At 39.4% G+C, this 15,036-nt stretch overlaps 1 protein-coding gene across 10 annotated transcripts in view; it reads right to left on the reverse strand.

The window, feature by feature from the left end:
• Nucleotides 1-15,036, reverse strand: part of ACACA (acetyl-CoA carboxylase alpha) — a 243,255-nt gene that overhangs the window by 43,596 nt on the left and 184,623 nt on the right. The window contains exon 46 of one of the 10 annotated variants that reach the window (XM_047708305.1): nucleotides 14,135-14,354. The exons of the other annotated variants lie outside the window; for them this stretch is intronic. Within the exon in view, the coding sequence (XP_047564261.1) occupies nucleotides 14,343-14,354 (12 nt within the window). The 3' untranslated portion in view covers nucleotides 14,135-14,342. Of the gene's footprint in view, nucleotides 1-14,134; nucleotides 14,355-15,036 lie in introns of those variants that run through there. 10 annotated transcript variants of the gene reach the window in all.

Here is a 15,036-nt window from a genome sequence, read left to right on the forward strand (position 1 = left end):
TAACCCATGTGAGGTTGAAAGGCACATGCAACTGGAAATCACAAAGTTTCCTTTAAAGAAGGAGAAAAAAAATAGGAAGAAAAAATATTCGTGGACTTAGAAATTGCTGGGTTTCTTTTTCCCTAGAAGACTGGTTAATAATTTCTTTTAGGAAGGGAGGTTTTCTGACCCAGCAATGGAAGCCGGACAGCCTGATCACTGACTATTGCAAACTGCTGAGTGTGTAGTAATTGCCAGTCATCTGGGGTAGCCCTGGAGAGCTCGAAGCAGTTGTGGAGCGCTTACTGTGTTTTACCTTTTCTCTTTCCTCTCCCCTCCTCCTTCAGAAAATAACCACAACACAAATTTGCTTCCTTAGTAGCTTTTATTCATTTTCAGTCTCTGGGAAGAATCTAATAAAGGGAAGGCCAGCAAACTCTACCTGTATATTCCCATCTTGCCCCTTCCTGATAGGAACTTTGAGATGTTCCCCCCGTGCCGGGTCAGCCCCGACATCAAGTACCTGCAAAGGATGAGGAAGCTGGCGACCAAAGTCATCACCTCAGTGTGACCCAGCTGCCTCTGCTCCTCTTAACTTCAGCAAGGCAGGGAGGAAGAGACTCTTCGGAAAGGAATATGGAGAGCAAAACTGCTTTCCTTGGTGAGGAAGTGCAGAGAATCAGTCTTTGCAGACAGCCCTGAGCTGAGCGACACACCGGCAACTCCTCTGAAGGAGCCCCAGGAACAGGGGAGACCGAATGTGACCACTGGGCTCCCCCTCCTCCTCTCAGTCTGTCTTTAATCTCAGCCCAGGCACTGTGGCTCCTTTCTCATTCTCCTGCTGTCTCTTTCCATTTGCCCTCTCTCTGACTGATACACTGATCTCTCGGTCACTCGGCTTTCTGCTCCACTGAGTCCATATTACTAATAACACCTCCGCCACGGCCAGTTTACCTCATGAAGGCAGGAGCACATCATTACAAAATAAACTCATAACTTTGACATTCTAGCAAATACACGCCGTTTGTTATTTTGATGGCTTTAGTCTTTCTAACAGGCAGAGGGCATTACATACCTGTTTCATTTATATCTTTAAATGTGTGCACACATGTATAGTCGCACATGCATCAGGAAACAAAACAGAACAAAAAACCAACCCAAAACAAATGCCCAAAGCAGTCAGTTGATGGGGGGACCCTGGTGGAAGCAAAACCCCTGTCACTCAGGGAGGCCATGCTCTGATCTGGCTCTGGTTTTATGGACGTCATAAACCCGATGGCCCACAACTGGTCCTTCTGGGACAGACTGCCTCTCTGCCAGAAGTCATTCAGTGTGATCAGCAGTATTTTTAATTATTAAAATAAAATTGGAAAGGGGGAAAAGAAATAAAAAGGAGACACTGCACTGACCCTGAATATCTGATGTTCACAATCTGTGTCAGGAGCCAGGAACTCCTTGCCGCCTAGGAGAGAGCTGGGACCGCTTCCTACTCAGAAAGATGGTTTTCTTTTGTTGGAAACACTATTTCTAGTACTTTATTAATGTCCACTTGCTTAGAACCTCACACCCTTCCAAAATGAGTGATGGACGGAAGAAGGACCAATCTTGGCAAAGGACCAAAGCGGACCAAGAGCTGCTTGGCTGTTCAAATACATCTTCCTCACACATCTTTGTCCCTCATTTCGAGCATCCAGGACTGGTGCTACCCTCGGAGGCTCTGCCACTTGCCCATTCCACGCCATACTCTTATAAATTAACGGGAGACAAACTTGGAGGGAGCAAGAGTTTAATCACCTAGTACATCTTTCCCTTACAAGCAAAACTCAGCTTCTGACGTGTTGGCGTTGCTCTGAAAAGGTAGTGTTTGTACAATGGATTCAGGAAAAAACCTCACCAGGGCTTACCACGACCAAGGACACTATTTCTGGACTAAAGAAATGTTTGTCATGTGAGAAAATTCATTTACTTCAGAAATTAAAAGGAAAAATTATAGGCTAGACTAATAGAGTCTCCAAATGGCTCTCTGTGACTGGCCTTATCTTAGGGGGTAGGGGCAGGGAGAGAAGGACACGCAGAAATGAAACCTGCTTCAGTAATCACAAACAAATGCTAACAATCATAGCTACTTTACAGTCGGTGAAGAGAAAGCAGGAGCCTCCAGTTCATCTTCAGTGACCATATGTCTGGAGCACGCACCGGGAGAATGAGGGTGCACACAATAGCTCCTGATTTACAGGGGTCGTTGCTGACTCAAGTGGTTTTAATGATTTTAGAATACTTCACCACAAAAGCTCCAACCAAAGAAGCAGAATCTGGGCAAGGACCAAATCCATTCTGCCTAACTCTGAAATGATCACGCCGGAGCAGTTATGCAAACCCTGATAGGCATCTAGGAAGGCAAAGAGAAGAGCCCACAGAGGCAGGACCACTGTTTTATTCTTCAGTATTGCCCTACCAACCTTTCACAGAAAAATGGGAGGTAAACGAACCTCACTGACTTAGTATTTTCATGAAGGAGGTGAGCTTTGTTTGTCAGTTTTTCAGCCGTGACATATACATAGCTATACAAATCCAGTTGCTGGCCATTTCCCGCTTTCCCAAATTACTTGTCTCACATTTTCTACTGCGTGATGCAAACTTTTTATCTTCCCATTAAGCATCAGTAACCATATTAAACACAGGAGCCACTCCAAGAGGGGTGGCTCCCGAGGCCCCACTTTGTTGCTCCCCAGGTTTAGGTGGAGACGCAGAACCATAAAAGATTAGGAGGAGGCAGCCCCTCAGGGTCGTCCGCTAAAGAGTGCCCACACGCACAGAAACTGAGCAAGGGCTGACTTGGAGGGGAAAGAGGATCTTCATCCACTTGATATAAACGTAAGCCTCATCCAGCTCTCCATTCATTGTGGGGGCAGACCTGAGAATTAAGGGCCCCACATAAAAGCCAGCAATTAGCAGAGACACAATTGTTAAAGGCTCCACCGAAGATGCAACACAGCCTCTAGAAATTTCGAGATACATAAGAAGTACAAATGAACGCAGTCATACATACATGCTAAGGCCACTGCTGCTGTTGCTGCTTATCTAGAGACACCGCAGACAGCTCAGGTTTACCACAGCTGACAGGCAATGAAAACAGGCTAATATACCGCCTGCTCTCTCCCTTAAATCCCTTTTTGGAGATCAAGATAAACACGTTCTTCCTTTCCCCAGTGCTCCAGACGTTTGACTGAAGTGGCAGAGCATTGTGAGGTTTTGTGCAAATGAAATCACTGTGTAATACTGAATGAGTATAGTATTTACTTGTCAGGATATTTGTCAGCACAGGCATGGAGATTTCCAAGTTTCATAGATGCAACTTAGCTCAATTTTTTAAGAAAAACTGCCTTTGTCCTGATACACACATTAGGTTGGGGGCCTTTAGACTTACAGGCAAATATTTGCAATTGTGTGCTGAAGATGTGAAAAATAATGATGCATATCGGTGGAATAAAAAATGAAATCTACTGCTGCTTTTCCCCCTTTAGCCAATCTTTCCCCCTTTAAACAGTTCTTGGGTCAGGGCAAGCTTCTATTTAAAGAAGCAGGAAGTATAAAATTCCTCTTGCATCTAAGAATTTAGGCAACACAAACCGAGTCCTTGCTGCAATCCTACCTCTCATTAGGATATTTCCATCCTCAAGAGGATGAAAGGCGGGGTTTTGTACGTTTCCCGGGCAATTATCATTACTGGACTTCGTTCATGATTCTAGATATTAAAGTCACTGTGGGATCTGTCAGGTTATGGATAAAGGTTTGGCTAAGGCAGAAAGAGAGACAGGGGAAAAAAATAAGTGGAAGCAGGAAAAAAATTGGTAAAATAGGGACAAAAGAAAGGAGGAAGAATGAGAGAGGAAAAGGGAGGGGGGAGAAAAGAGGAAGGGAGAGAAAAAAATGCAATAGCTCATCTACTCATGCTGCTAACACCCTCCTCCCTGACCTGAGAGGACTACATTTTTAAAAGCTGACAAGTAATTCAATCTCCAATTAACAATTTTAAGTGGTGCAGCACATATTACTGTGTAAATGTTTCTCCAGGAATATATCCAAGGGTGAATGGAATTAAATCTCTAGGGAGACAGAACTGGAGCCTATGCAACCAAGAACGTTTGGGGGTTCCCAAAACACAGCCTCTTGATATGCAGACTCAGGGTTACAACTCCCTCTCCCCTCTTCATTGCCACTTGTCACTGACAAACTAGAGTGCTGGTTGGCAGCTGGTAGTCTAGGGTTGGGGACACAGAAGGGGCACAGTGAACTACTGCTGGCACAGTATAGGAAAGCCTCCAACCTGAGCCCAAACTGGATTCAAGACCATCCACTGCAAGACCAAAACCCTCTCCACACACAGCAGTTTCTGAAGTGATTGGGTCTGCTGATGGGTAAACTGGAGTAAAGAAAGGGACAGGGCAACCAGTGATGGGAGAAGATATACCAAGGGGAGACTGAGATATAGGCCACTGGAAGACCTCTGCTTACTGAGGAGTGGGGCAAACAGAGTCATGAGTTAGATGCAGAAGGATGACAAGGATTTGAAGGTGGACTGTGTGAAGAACAGAAATGCATTTTTAATGTAATGGGAGTAGAGAAGGGCCACATGACTGTTTGCCTGTCAAACGTATGAGAAAAGGCATAGGCTTCCAGAGTGAAAACTGATTGCCAAAGAGAAATCACTTCTCTCAGGGATCCAACAACTGTTCATTGATCTACAGACTTGAATGTGTTGAAAATAAATTGCTTCCAAATATGGAAATTTTTTATAAAAAAATCTAGTTTATTGAGGTATAATTTACATACAGAAAAATCATTCTTAGGTGTAGAATTTTATGAATTTAGACAAATATATACACTCATATAACCACCATCAAGATTACCTCAAAAGCTTCCCTCTAGGAGGCAGGATCAAGATGGCAGCGCAGGAAGATTAAGAGTTCACATCCTCCCACGAACAAACCAGAACAACGACTACATATAGAAAGACTATCTCTGAAAATGAACTGAAGACTAACAGAAGAGATTTTATACAACTAAGAATATAAAGAAAAAGCCATATCAAGATGAGTGGGCAGGGCAGTAATAGGTCTAGTCAGGACTCATACCCATGGCATGGTGACCTACAGTGGGAGGGGTATTGCAACTACAGAGGCCCTCCCTGAGGAATAAGGGGTCCAGGCCCCACACCAGGCTCTTCAGTTCAGGGGGATCTGCAGCAGCAAGCAGAGCTCCTATAACATCTGGCTTTGAAATCTAGTAGCGCTTATGTCCAGGAGGGCAGCAGGAAACAAACTGTACATGAAGGGCTCACATAATTTTACTACCTCCAAATCCCAGTGTAGAGGCAGTAGTTTGAAAAGCATGGGAGTTATATGTGAAGGAGATTCACTGACTAATTTTAGGGCATGTGCTAGAGGGGCAGAGATCTGTTGGAATATTCTCCGGGGAAGGAAGCATCAGCAGACACCAATTTCATCCCCTCTTCTACCTAGTTAGCCCGGTAGCGGTGAGAGACAGTTCTGACATTCTCCATCTCCTGAGCTAGCACTACTCACCACACTCTAGCATTCCCCTGTGGACTCCTCATTCCCCCCAATACCAGAGCAAAACCCTGAGGGGCCAGCCTCACACACTAGCAAGTCTGCACTAACTGTGCTCAGCCCCAACAGGAAGGTGCATGTAGCCCACAGGGGACACCCCGGGGGGTACCTGGATTGAGTGAACAGGGTGGTTTTGTGCTACTGGCTCCAAAGGATAGTCTCTACATAAAGACACTTTTTTAAGACGAGGAGATAAAAGTGATCTACCTAATACATAAAAATAAACACAGAGAGTTAAGCAAAATGAGGAGACAAGAGAACACATTCCAAATTAAAGAGTAAGATGAAAATCTCAGGAAACGAACTAAATGAAATGGAGATAAGCAATCTACCAGATAAAGAGTTCAAAGTAATGATCATAAAGATGCTCACTAAACTCAAGAAAATGGAAGAACACAATAAGAGAGAGAAAACATAAAAAAGAACAAATCAGAAGAATACAATAACTGAAATGAAAAATACAATAGAGAGAATCAATAGCAGATTAGATAATGCAGAAGAGTGGATCAGCAATGTGGAAGATAAGAGTAGTGGAACCCATACAACGAGAACAGCAAAAAGAAAAAAAAGAATGAAAAAATGAGGATAGTTTCAGGGATTTCTAGGTCAACAGCAAGCATACTAACATTTGCATTGTAGGGGTCCCAGAAGGAAAAGAGAAAAGGAAAGGAACAGAAAACCTATTTGAAGAAATAGTGGATGAAAATTTCCCTAACCTGGGGAAGGAAGCAGACATCCAAGTCCAGGAAATACAGTCCCAAATAAAATGAACCCACAGAGATCCACACCAAGACATAATACTATACTATACATCACTATATTGATTATAACACACTATAATCAAAGTGTCAGTAGTTAAAGAGGAAATCTTAAGAAAAGTAAGAGAAAAATTTATTATGTACAAGGACACCCCCCATAAGGCCATGAGCTGGTTTTAAAAATTTTTTTATTTTTATTTAAAAAATTAACATATAATGTATGTATATTTGCCCCAGGGGTACAGGTCTGTGAATCATCAGGCTTACACATTTCACAGCACATACCCATAGCACATACCCTCTCCACTGTTCATAACCCAGCTACCCTATCCCTACCACCACCCCTCTCAGCAGCCCTCAGTTTGTTTCATGAGATTGGGTCTCTTACGGATTGTCTCCCTCCCGATCCCATCTTGTTTCATTTTTTCCTTCCCTACCTACCACGACCCCATTCCCTGCCTCTTAAATTCCTCCTATCGGAGAGATCATATGATAATTGTCTTTCTCTGATTGACTTATTTCACTCAGCATAATACCCTCTAATTCCATCCATGCATGAGCTGATTTTTTAGCATAAACTTTACAGGCTAGAAGGGAGTGGCATGATATATTCAAAGTGCTGAAAGGGAAGAACTTACAACCAAGAATAGTTCACCCAGCAAGGTTATCACTCAGAATAGAAGAAATAAGGGGTTTCCCAGAAAGCAAGAGCTAAAGGAGTTCATCATCACCAAACCAGCCTTAACAAGAAATATTAAAGGGACTTTAAATGGAAAAGAAAAGGCCATCACTAGAAATAGGAAAATTATTATAAAGGAAAATATCTAACTGGTAAAGGCAAAAATATGGTAAAGGTACTGGATCAACTACCTACATAATTAGTATGAAGATTAAAAGACAAAAGTAATAAAAATCATCTAGACCTACAATAGAGGTCAAAAGATACACAAAATATGGGCGCCTGGGTGGCTCAGTGGGTTAAGCCGCTGCCTTCGGCTCAGGTCATGATCCCAGGTCCTGGGTTCGAGCCCCACATCGGGCTTTCTGCTCAGCGGGGAGCCTGCTTCCTCCTGTCTCTGCCTGCCTCTCTGCCTACTTGTGATTTCTCTCTGTCAAATAAATAAATAAAATCTTTAAAAAAAAAAAAAGATACACAAAATAGTAAGATATATGGGGTGCCTGGGTGGCTCAGTGGGTTAAAACCTCTGTCTTTGGCTCGGGTCATGATCCAGGGGTCCTGAGTTTGAGCCCCACGTCGGGCTCTCTGCTCTGCAGGGAGCCTGCTTCCTCCTCTTTCTCTGCCTGCCTGTCTGCCTACTTGTGATCTGTCAAATAAATAAATAAAATCTTTAAAAAAAAAAGGTACACAAAATAGTAAGATATAGAAGATGACACCAAAAACATAAAATGTGGGTTGGGGGATGGAAACGCAGTGCTTTTAGAATGCACTTGAACTTAAGTGACCATCAACTTAAAATAGCCTTATATACACAGGATGTCATATATGAACCACATGGTAACCCCAAACCAAATATCAATAGTAGATACACAGAAGATAAAGAGAAAGGGATGCCAATATAACATTAAAGAAGACACCAAATCATAAAGCAAGAGAGCAAGAGAAGAGAGTAACAGAGATGATCTACAAAAATATCCAGAAAACAATCAATAAAATGGCAATAAGTACACATCTATCAATAATTACTTTAAACATAAATGGACTAAATGCTCCAATCAAAAGACTGGCGGGATGGATTAAAAGAAAAAAGACCACTTATATGCTGCCTACAAGAGACTCACTTCAAATCTAAAGACACACACAGACTGAAAGTGAAGGGATAGAAAAAGATATCCCACACAAATGGAAATAAATCTGTGGTAGCAATACTTATACCAGACAAGATAGACTTTAAAACAAATACTGTAACAAAACACAAAGAAGGGGATTACATAACGGTAAAGGGATCAATCCAACAAGAGGATATAACAATTTCAAATATCTACACACACAACATAGGAGCACCTAAATATATAAACAAATATTAACCAATATAAAGGGAGAAATTGACAGTAATACAATAATAGCAGGGGACTTTAATACCTCACTTATATCAATGGATAAATCACCCAGACAGAAAAATCAACAAAGAAACAGTGGTTTTGAATGACACATTACACCAGATGGACCTAACAGATGTGTGTGTGTTTGTATGTGTATAATATTCCATTCGAAACCACAGAATACACATTCATTTCAAAAGCACATAGAACAGCCTCCAAGACAGATCATATGTGAGGCCACAAAACAAGTTCCAATAAATTTAAGAAGACTGAAATCACACCAAGCATCTTTTCTGACCACAATGATACATAGTTGAAATCAATTATAAGAAGAAAACTGGAAAAAAATACAAACATGTGGAGGATAAACAACAAACTCACTACTAAACAACCAATGGGTCACTAAAGAAATCAAAGAGGAAATAAAAAAAATACCTTGAGACGAATGAAAATGGAAACACAAAAATCCAAAATCTACAGGATACAGCAAAAACAGTTCTAAGGGGGGTAAGTTCATAGCAATGTACGCCTCCTCCAGTAAACAACAACAACAACAGAACACACATTAACAACCTAACGTTAAACCTAATAAACTAGAAAAAGGACAAAGCCCAATGATTAGTGGAAAGAAGTAAATAATAAAGATCAGAGTGGAAATAAAATGAAACAGACTACAAAGACAACAGAAATGACCAATGAAACTAAGAGCTGGTTCTTAGAAATGAAAACAAAGTTGATAAACCTTTAGCCAGACTCATAAGAAAAAAAAGAGAGAGGCCCAAATAAATAAAATCAGAAATGAAAGAGAAGTTAAAACCAATATAACAGAAATATAAAGGATAATAACAGACTACAATGAATAATTATTATATGCCAACAAATGGGACAACCTAGAAAAAATGGATAAATTCCTAGAAACATACAATCTTCCAAGACTAAATCAGGAATAAATAAAAAAATCTGAACAGACCAAATACTATTAATGAAATTGAGTCAGTAACCAAAAAAACTCCCCAAAAACAAAAGTCCAGGACCAGATGGCTTCACAGGTGAATTCTACCAAACATTTAAAAAACAGTTAATACCTATCCTTCTCAAACTATTCCAAAAAATTGAAAAGATTACTCCTGAACTCATTCTATGAGGTCAGCATTACCCTGATAACAAAACCACAAAGCATGCGCGCGCGCGCGCGCGCACACACACACACACACACACACACACACACTTACTTACAGGCTAATATCCCTGATGAACATAAATGCAAAAACCCTCAAAAAAAAAAAAAAAGATTAGCAAACTGAATTCAACAATACATTAAAAGGATAATACACCATAATCATGTGGGATTTATTCCAGTGATGCAAGGATGGTTCAATATCTGCCAATGAATCAATGTAATACGCCACATTAAAAAAAAAAGGAAGTATAAAAATCATATGGTCATCTCAATAAATACAGAAAAGTGTTTAGTAAAAATCAATACCCATTTATAAAAAACTCTCAACAAAATGGGTATAGAGAGAACACACCTCAACATAATAAAAGGCATAGATGACAAAACCACACCTAACATCATACTCAACAGTGAAAAGCTGAAAGCTTTTCCTCTAAGATCAGAAATAAGATAAGGATGCCCACGGTCATCACTTTTATTCAAGATAGTACTGGAAGTCCTAGCCACAGCAATCAGACAAGAAAAAGAAATAAAAGGCATCCAATTTAGACAAGAACAACATACCTATTTATTGTCATGATTTGCAGATGACATGATACTATATAGAAAACCCCAAAGACTCCACCAAAAAAAACCTGTTAGAACTTGAGCACCTGGATGGCTCAGTCCATTAAGTGTCTGCCTGTTTGGCTCAGGTCATGATCCCAGAGTCCTGGAATCAAGCCTCATATCAGACTCCCTGCTCAGCAGAAAGTCTGATTCTCCCCTCTCCTCTGCCCTTCCCCCTGCTCCTTCTCTCTCAAATAAATAAAATCTAAAAACAAACAAACAAACAAACAAACAAAAAACAAAACAAACTATTAGAACTAATAAATTAATTCAGTAAAGTTCCAGGATACAAAATTAATATATAGAAATCTGTTGTATTTCTATAGACTAATGATGAACTAGCAGAAAGAGAAATTAAGAAAACAATCCCACTTACAACAAAAAGAATAAAATGCCTAGATTTAAATTTAACCAAAGAGGTGAAAAACATGTGCTCTGAAAACTGTAAAACACTGATGAAAGAAACTGAAAAAGGCACAAATAAAGGACAGATATTCTATTCTCATGGACTGAAAGAATTAATATTGTTAAAATGTCCACATTACCTAAAGGAATCTACAGAGTCAATGCAATCCCCTTCAAAGTACCCTATCAAAATGGTATTTTTCACAGAATTAGAATACATAATCCTAAAATTTCTATGAAACCATGAAACACCTAACTAGCCAAAGCACTCCTGAGAAAGAACAACAAAGCTGGAGGTATCACACTCCCTGATTTCAAACTATGTTACAAAGCTATACATAATTCAAAAGATTATGGTATTGGCACAAAACCAGACACAGATCAATGGAACAGAATATAGCATTCAGAAATAAACCCATGCTTATATGGCCAATTAATTTTAAATAAAGGAGACAAGAATATACAATAAGGAAAAGACAGGCTCTTCAACAAATGGTTTTGGAAAAAATGGACAACTACATGCAAAAGAATAAAACTGGACTATTTTCTTACACCATACACAAAAGTACACTCAAAATGGCTTAAAGACTTAAATGTAAGACTGGAAAGCATAAACCCCTAGAAGAAAATATAGGCAGTAAATTTTTGACATCAGTTTTAGCAATTTTTTTTTTTTTTTTGGATTAGTCTCCATAGGCAAAGGCAAGAAAAGCAAAAATAAGCCAATGGAACTTCATCAAACTAAAAAGGGTTTGCAGAGTGAATCAAACCATCAACAACATGAAAAGGCAACCTAATGAATGGGAAGTATTTGCAAATGATATATCCAATAAGTGGTAAATATCCAAAATATAGAAAGAATACACGCAACTCAGTATAAAAAAAAATGAATGACCCAATTAAAAAACAGACACAGGACCTGAATAGACAATTTTCCAAAAATGACATATAGATGGCCAAGAGGCACATGACAAGTTTCTCAACATCACTAATCATCAGGGAAATGCAAACCAAAACCACAGTAAGATACAACCTCGTATCCGTCAGAATGGCTAGTATCAAAAACAAACAAAGAAAAAAGAAATAACAAATGTTGGACAAGGAGGAAGAGAAAAGGGAACCATCATGCACTGGTGATGGGAATACAAAAGGGAGCAGCCACTGTATGGAGGTTCCTCAAAAAAATTAAAAACAGAATTACCATATGACCCAGCAATTCCACTTCTGGCTATTTAACCAAACAAAATGAAAACACTAATTCAAAAAGATATATGCCCTCCTATGTTCATTGTAGCATTATGTACAATAGCCACAGTATGGAAGCAACCTAAGTGTCTATCAACAGATGAATGGATAGTGAAGATGTGTGTGTACGTGTGTGTATAATGGAGTATTACTCAGCCATAAAAAATCTTTCCATTTGTGATGACATGGATGGACATAAAAGATACTATGCTAACTGAAATAAATCAGAGAAAGACAAATACCATATGGCTTTATTTATATGCAGAATCTAAAAAAACAAATAGACCCCCGAAAACATAATGGTGGTTGCCACCATTGGAAGTGTGTAGGGGGGAGGGTGAACAAAATAGGGGAAGGAGATTAAAAGGTACAAACTTCTAGTTACAAAAAAAATGTCATGGGATTGCAATGTAAAACATAGGCAATATAGTCAACAATATGGTGGGTGCCTGGGTGGCTCAGTGAGTTAAGCGGCTGCCTTCGCCTCAGGTCATGATCCCAGGGTCCTGGGATTGAGTCCTGCATTGGGCTCCTTGCTCAGGGGAGAGCCTGATTCTCAATCTGCCTGCTGCTCCCCCTGCTTGTGCTCTCTTGCTCCCTGACAAACAAAAAAATAGAATCTTTTTAAAAAACCCAATATGGTAACAACTTTGTTAAGATAACTGGTGGTAGCTAGCTGTATGGTGGTGACCACTTCATCATGTACAAAACTGCTAAAGCACTTATGTTGTATGCCTGAAACCAGTATGATACTGTATGACAACTACACTCGGATGAAAAAAAAATTTCCCTCATCTCCTTTATAATCAATTCCCTTCTTCCCTGCGTTCTGCCTCAACAGTTTTACCTTTCCTATGATGTCTATAAATATAAATATACTACCTAGTATTTGGAGTCTAGTTTCAGTTAGTGTAATACATCTGAGATTCATTTATGCTGCTATAGGTGTCAGAAGTTCCTTTCACTGTGACATATTCCATTTTTTGGAAGTATCATAATTTGTTCATCTGTTTGTCTCTTGGTGGACATTTAGGTAAGTGGGTCATCTCTGGTTTTGGGATATTATGAATAAAGCTGCTACTGACATTTGTGGACAGGTTTTGGTGTGGATTTATATTTCATTTCTCCCAGGAAGAGAATTGCAGGTTGTATACAAAAATTTAATCTTTTTTTAAAAAGGTGCTAAACTTTTTTTTAAATTGAAATACAATTAACATACAGTGTTATACCAGCTTCAAGTATACAATATAATGGTTCAGCAATTTCCTGTATTACTCAGGGCTCATCTAGATCAGTGTACTTTTTCTTTTAACCCTTTTTGCCTATTTCACCCATCACCCCCATCAAACTCCCCTCTACAAACCATCATTTTGTTCTCTGTAATAAGAGTCTGGTTTTTTGTCTTTTTTCCTTTGTTCCTTTGTTTTGCTTTTAGGTTCCACATATGAGTGAAATCATATGGTATTTGTCTTTCTCTGACTGGCTTATTTCACTTAGCATTGTATCTTCTACATCCATCCATGTTGTTTCAAATAGCAAGATCTCATTCTTGTTTACATTTTTTCAAAGTGGCTGTTCCATTTCACATTCCCACCAATATGTACAAGAGTTCCAGTTTTTCTGCATTCTCATGAATACTTAATATTGTCAGTTAAAATTTTCCTTTATTAAATACATATTTTTCCTTTGTTTTAGTGGTGCCTAATTGTGGTTTTAAATTTGCATTTCCCTAATGATAAGCAACCTTTCATGTGCTCATTTACCATCCTCCTATCTTTTTTGCTGAAATGTCTGTTCAAATTTCTTTAGAAAATTAAACCCATTTTAAAGTTTTTAAAATATTTTTATTTTTTTATAAACTTGTAATGTATTTTTAGCCCCAGGGGTACAGGTCTGTGAATAGCCAGGTTTACACATTTCACAGCACTCACCACAGCACATACCCTCCCCAATGTACATAATCATTTTTTAACTTTTAAAAGATTTATTTTAGAAAGAGTGAGCGAGCGTTGGCATGCAGGGGGCAGAGGGAGAGAGAGAATCTCGAGCAGACTCCTCACTCAGTGTGGAGCCCAACAGAGGGCTCCATCCCAAGACCCTGAGCCCAAATCAAGAACCAGATGCTTAACCGATGGAGCCACCCAGGTCCCCCAAATTAAAGCATTTTTAAAATGACTGTTGTTTTCTTATAATTGAGTTGTGAAGATTCTTCACATATTCTCCATAACATTCTTCTAGCAGATGTTTTCAAAAGATAGAAAATTTTTAAAAAATTCCAGTGAGTTTCTGACGAGGACAGAAGACATGAGGCTGATGTGGAAGGTAGAGGGCTGTGTGACTGACCCCCTGGGCCCACCAGAGGTGAGGTCAAGAGTTCCATGCTTGCTGGGGCCCGGCTTCTCATGGAGTAGCACCAGCTGTTCATCCCAGCAGCCTTTTTGTTTGTGTTTTCTTATTTACATAGGGTGGGCAGCGATTTTATTTTTTACCCTTAGAACACATGAAAAGCCTGTTATTGTCTTTCAAGGCTAAATGTGAAGCTCCATGAGAGCAGGGATCATCTTTGTATGCCCACAGCACGAGAACAGAACTTTACACCTAACTGGCACGCAGTAAATGCATGTGAACTGCCGTAATGCTTAGTGCTCTATAAAAACTCAGCTTTGATTTATATTTTCAGCAAATTGAACTACTAAAAGCAAAAGAAAACTTCCATATTAGTGTTATAAATGTAGCAGGTTTCTTAAGCAAAATGAGTGGTTCAATTTTCCCATCCCTTTAGTATTCCCCAGTGCAGACGCTGGGTTTTTCTTTCAAAATTCTTTACCTGAGCCTGAATTAAGCTAGTAACTCTAATATCAAGTCATATTATATTAGGGTTGCTCTACTGAGCTGTATAAACCTGCTTTATCTGTTGAGAAAAGGCCTATTTTATCAGTGGGTCAGACAGAAAATGAAGATACTCAAAACTTGATTATATGTTCCAATGGTCTTCACTTATCATATTTGCATTGTATGCTGTTAGTGAAATTTGGGTGGGTCCTTTTCCTTAATAACACTGATTTCTCAATTTCTCTTATGTGCATACTATTTCAAAAGGCTTAAATTCCAGATACTGAGACATTATTAAAATTAGGAACCAGTCAAGAATCAACCAGAAAAACTCAACGCT

This window comes from Lutra lutra, chromosome 16 (genome assembly GCF_902655055.1).
Source record: "Lutra lutra chromosome 16, mLutLut1.2, whole genome shotgun sequence".
Classification (NCBI taxonomy): domain Eukaryota; kingdom Metazoa; phylum Chordata; class Mammalia; order Carnivora; family Mustelidae; genus Lutra; species Lutra lutra.